The sequence below is a fragment of the Pteropus vampyrus genome, unplaced genomic scaffold, assembly GCF_000151845.1.
Source record: "Pteropus vampyrus isolate Shadow unplaced genomic scaffold, Pvam_2.0 Scaffold289, whole genome shotgun sequence".
In the NCBI taxonomy this organism is placed as follows: domain Eukaryota; kingdom Metazoa; phylum Chordata; class Mammalia; order Chiroptera; family Pteropodidae; genus Pteropus; species Pteropus vampyrus.
The window spans coordinates 210,039-214,483 of record NW_011889070.1 but is presented as its reverse complement, the minus strand read 5'-3'; the positions used below and the strand labels follow the sequence as shown (position 1 = coordinate 214,483).

Sequence of the window (4,445 nt, the reverse complement as noted above, 5' to 3'; positions counted from 1 at the left end):
TGTCCTTAAACAAACCCCACTCGAGTCCCAGCGCCTGTGCCTTCTGCCCGCCCGACACCGGCCGCCCATCCTGCGCCTGCGGCAGCCACTGGGTCCCAGCTCGGTCTCCTCGAGACGAACAAAGGGCTTCTGCCCAAACCCGCAGCCTCGACAGGTTTCCCGCCAACTCACTGCGACTGTACCGTACCGACACACCGTGCCCCGGCCCTTCCCTGGCCTTCCACGAATCACCGTGCGACTCTATTTTTTTTTTTTTTTTTTTTTTTTTTTTTTTTTTTTTTTTTTACTTTTGCTAAATGTGGACAAATTTCTAGTCACAGTCTTTCTCCCTGTAATTGGGAAGTTCTACTCAGGTCATCGATTCGGCTAGTGGCCGCCACCGTGCCACGCGCTTCCAGTAACCGAAAGTCACGACGCTGCCGCCCCCCGACCCGCGTTCAAGCGAAGCTGCACCCCGCACTCACCCCGCACTCACCCCTCCGAGGGTCTTGCTGAGTTAAATTTAAAACGCGTTCATTTCCTTCACGTCCCTTGAATCCCGAGCACTCTTATAACGAACTCCGAGCCCTACGGGCAAGGCCCGCAGAGGCCGGCTGGACCTCTGGCCCCGAGACCCCGTTCGAGGCCGACACGGCCCCCATGGGATGCCAGGCTGGCCATGGTGACGCCTCAGACCCACACCAACACCAGAGGCATGTGATGCGCACACCTCAGCATCCACACAGACGGAGCCAGGTCCTGCACCAATACGCCTGGCTGGGCCCCTTAGGTGGGGACAGCACTGTCCCAGGAGCCCACCCTCCAGGCCGCGCCACCCCCACCCGCCGTCTGCCTCGGCAGTGGCTTCGCCACCTGCGGCTATGTGTGTGTCCCCGCCCAGCCCGCCACAGCTGTCACAGGAGGCCTGTCCTCTCCCCCCCGCCGTACACCCGCAGGCCCGGCCGGTGCGGGAGGAGGCCTGTCCCAAATACTCGCCGACCCCGTGAAGGACACGTCACTTACCAGAGCCCGTCATAGCTACTGGACACTATCAGGGAGCCATCGCGATTGAAGTGGACCTGAGGGTGAGGAGTGGGGGAGAAAGAAACTTACTTTCAAACCATCGACACAGACGCCTCCTGCCTGGACAGCGCCCCCCGCGAACGCCCGCGACACACGCGTGGCCGTCTCGCTGCTCACGGAGCAGCTATGCCCCAGCGGCTGCATCTGATTCCACTGACCTCCTGGACCCTGAGACACGGACGAAACGGCCATGTCCACCCGGAGCCTCAAGCCGCAGCCTGTTTTACAATAGGCGACTGAATTTTAAAAAGAAAACCCAACCTGAACGCATCTCGAGTAATTCAGTCACGAACCACGCAACGTCTCGTTGAAAACAAACACAGACGACTGAGCACCCGAGACTCAGTCACCCCCCTCCCAGAGAGGGGCGAGCTCCCGGGAGCCCGGTGCTGCTGCGAAGGCTGCCTGACCCCAAGGTGGCTAAAAACGACGCCCCGACCTCGCTTTTAAAAAGCGACCAATATCAGGAGGAAGAGACTGACTCACTAACCATCCCATGCGGACTCCGGCACCTTCCACTCAGGTGTCCTGCCTGCTGACAGCCGCCGAGTCCAGGAGTCCCAGACCCCCACTGTGCTCCGGGCCTGACCCCGACGCTGGGAGTGCCCGAGCCGCCTCGGGCTTTCCCCATGTGCAGAGGGGACAGCACGACCCAAGTGGCTCCAAACCTTGTGCCCAGGAGAAAGCGCACCCCCCAGGGGCTGCCTGTCCCAGAGGCTCGCTGCGCACCCACAGCACTGGCCTGAGCGGAAAGCCTCACTGCCCACTGCAGGGGGCGAGACACGGCTTCAGACGGATTCCAACCCCAGGAGCCACTTAGAACCCGGGTTCCTTTCCTCCTTTTCCCAGCTGCATCTCAGCAGGAGCAAAGGTCACGATGCCAGCAGTCAGAGTCCGTCACACGTCCCTATCGTTTTCACCTGACCCCTGGACCGACTACGCAGCGTGAGCCCTTCTCCAGGCAGCGCCCTTCGGAGACCGTCCCGTTTCTGGCCATAGGACACACCCCGTGGGACGGCGAGCCGTACAGAAGCCCGGGTCCCATTCGGGGACGGGCGGGGTCTGTTCACGCCTCCTGTCCACACCGGTGTCGGCCTCTGCACCGCTGGCATTTCGGTCCCGCTGCTCTTCGCTGTGGGGCTGGGTGGCAGCACCCTTCTCCCGGACTCATGGAGATGCTGGTAGCATCTGGTTGTGACAACCAAAAACGTCTCCACACGCTGCCGACGTCCCCAGGGGCAAAGCTGGACGCCGCCACTTGGCATCTGTCTCACATTCTCAGAGGTGCTGACGCTCCGGCCCCGGGACCACACCTGGAGAACCACTGGTCTAGGCTCAAGGAGCCCGGTGAGCCACACGTACAACTTTAACTATTCTAGTGGCTGCGGGAGGAAAGTAACAGGTGAAACTAAATTGGTGGGTTTTGGTTAACCCAACACCTCTGAACTACTGGTTCAACGCGTGATCGACGTTAAGTCACTGACAAGATACTTCGTGTTCTTTTCTGTGGCACCAAATCTGTGACACCGAACGTGCATTTCACACCACACGTCTCAATCTGGACTCAAGCGTCCGACTGTCGCGTGTGGCTGGCGCCTGCACCCTGGGTGGTGTGGCTCTGTACGACCCCGGCAGACACGCCAGGTTCCTAGCTGTCCACCCATCCCCACCCGCTGCGCGCTCCGTGCTCTCTGCAGTGCAGGCCACTTAACTGTCACCGTGGGCACTAGCTCCCAAAGGTGTTTCCTCTATCCCTGACGTCAGTCAACCTAACCAGGTTCATCCGCTTCTTTGATTGTGCAAAATATTTTTACCAAGGCCACTACACTGGATGACGAGTTGACACAGGTCCCCGACACCTGCAATGCCAACTCCATGCTTTGCCTTGTTCCCGACCACGTCCAGGTGTCACCGCTGGTGAACGCGGCACAGCTTTTCCCTTGAACCCACGCTCCAGCGTCAGAGGCCACTGCGCCCGCACTGCGTGTGCTGAAGACAGCCCCGAACTGAGCTGCGAGGAAGCAGAAACGGCGACGGAACGCAATGCAATGGGGTGCCGAGTCTCAACGCAGACGAAGTCACTCGGAGCCCCACAGTGGGGACACCTGGGGACAGAGGAACTCGCGCCAAAGCGCCGAGGCAGGAAAAGCCAGGAGAGAATCAACACTGGCCGTGGGGCTGCGAGAGGGCAGGACGAGAGGGACAGAAGGGGACTTCGGGTAAGAAGCCGGGCCCGGCGTCCAAGCCAGCGAGGACAGCAGCTGGCCCGAAGCGGCGGAAGGAGGGGCGGGGCGGGGCGAGCGGAACGCCAGCATGCCTGGGCTGCCGGCTCCCCACGCAGCTGTGAAGAAGTGGGGCGCACTCAGACGCCGCGCCCTCCTGATGTTCGCCCTGCAGAGACTGTCGCCCAAGTACGCGAGGCTGTTCGAACAACCGTGTCCGCTGCACTTTCAGTAAAAGTGACCGTTACAAACAAGAGCCCGGCGGGGTGACTGGCAGCGTCCACCGCCCCTGGGGTGTGCAGCGCCACGGGTCTGGGCCAGAGGCTGTGCACTGCGCTGCCGAGGGACCTTCCAGAAGCAGACGAGCAGTGGCAGGACAGTGGCTGCGTGCAGTGCCCCCCCACCATCAAACAGAGGGGGCGGCTGGACACCACGCATTTGACACCGAGGCACCGGAGGGCAGGTGGGGCCTGGTCGGGTGCTGGGAGGGGTGGCGTGGGCTCGGGGGGCCGGGGGGCTGACCCCCATCTGCACGGCCATCCCTCTAGCGGACACAGGTTGCTGGTGTCAGAAACAAAGACACTAAAAGCCCCACACTCCATAAGGCCAGAGCCCGCCTGGCCACCCAAGCACCGTCGCAGACGGGACGCTCTCACACACGTTCCCTTGTGCGCCTGTATCGGACTGTGACCCCACGCTGGAGGGCGGGGCGACGCACGGGGCCAGACCGGCCTGCGGCTCACCGCCACATGGGCACACGCCCTCCTCCGAGCCCAGGCACCTGAGGCGACTCTGCCAGTGAGGGCCGTGTCCCAGGGCCAGGCCTCCGTAGCTGGCTTCTGCAGGCACGAGCCCCATGTCCTGGGTGGGCCAGGGCCCTGCTACGGTCTCGGATGGGCAAAAAGGCCTTTCAAGGCCAAAGATGCTGAAAATCACCCGGCCACACACCTTTAGACAGCGAGAAGGGCCACGCGCCCAGGAGCCAGACACTGCTTACAGAGAGCCCTCTGCTTCTCGGGGGCGCACATGGGGCGCACATGGCCGAGAAACTACCTCGGGCTCTTTGCTAACAAAGGAAACCTTTGGCCATTTTCTAAAAGGAGCAATTTATGACAATGGAATTCAACTCTTGCACACCCATCGTGGACACTGGTGGCATCT

The 4,445-nt window shown here is 61.6% G+C and overlaps 1 protein-coding gene across 1 annotated transcript in view; it reads right to left on the bottom strand.

The window, feature by feature from the left end:
* Positions 1 to 4,445, bottom strand: part of LOC105302944 (WD repeat-containing protein 5) — a 19,140-nt gene that overhangs the window by 10,850 nt on the left and 3,845 nt on the right. The window contains exons 5-6 of the mRNA XM_023521055.1: positions 3,013 to 3,167; positions 1,003 to 1,087 (exon numbers count right to left, since the gene is read on the bottom strand). Of these exons, the coding sequence (XP_023376823.1) occupies positions 1,003 to 1,087; positions 3,013 to 3,167 (240 nt within the window). The remainder of the gene's footprint in view (positions 1 to 1,002; positions 1,088 to 3,012; positions 3,168 to 4,445) is intronic.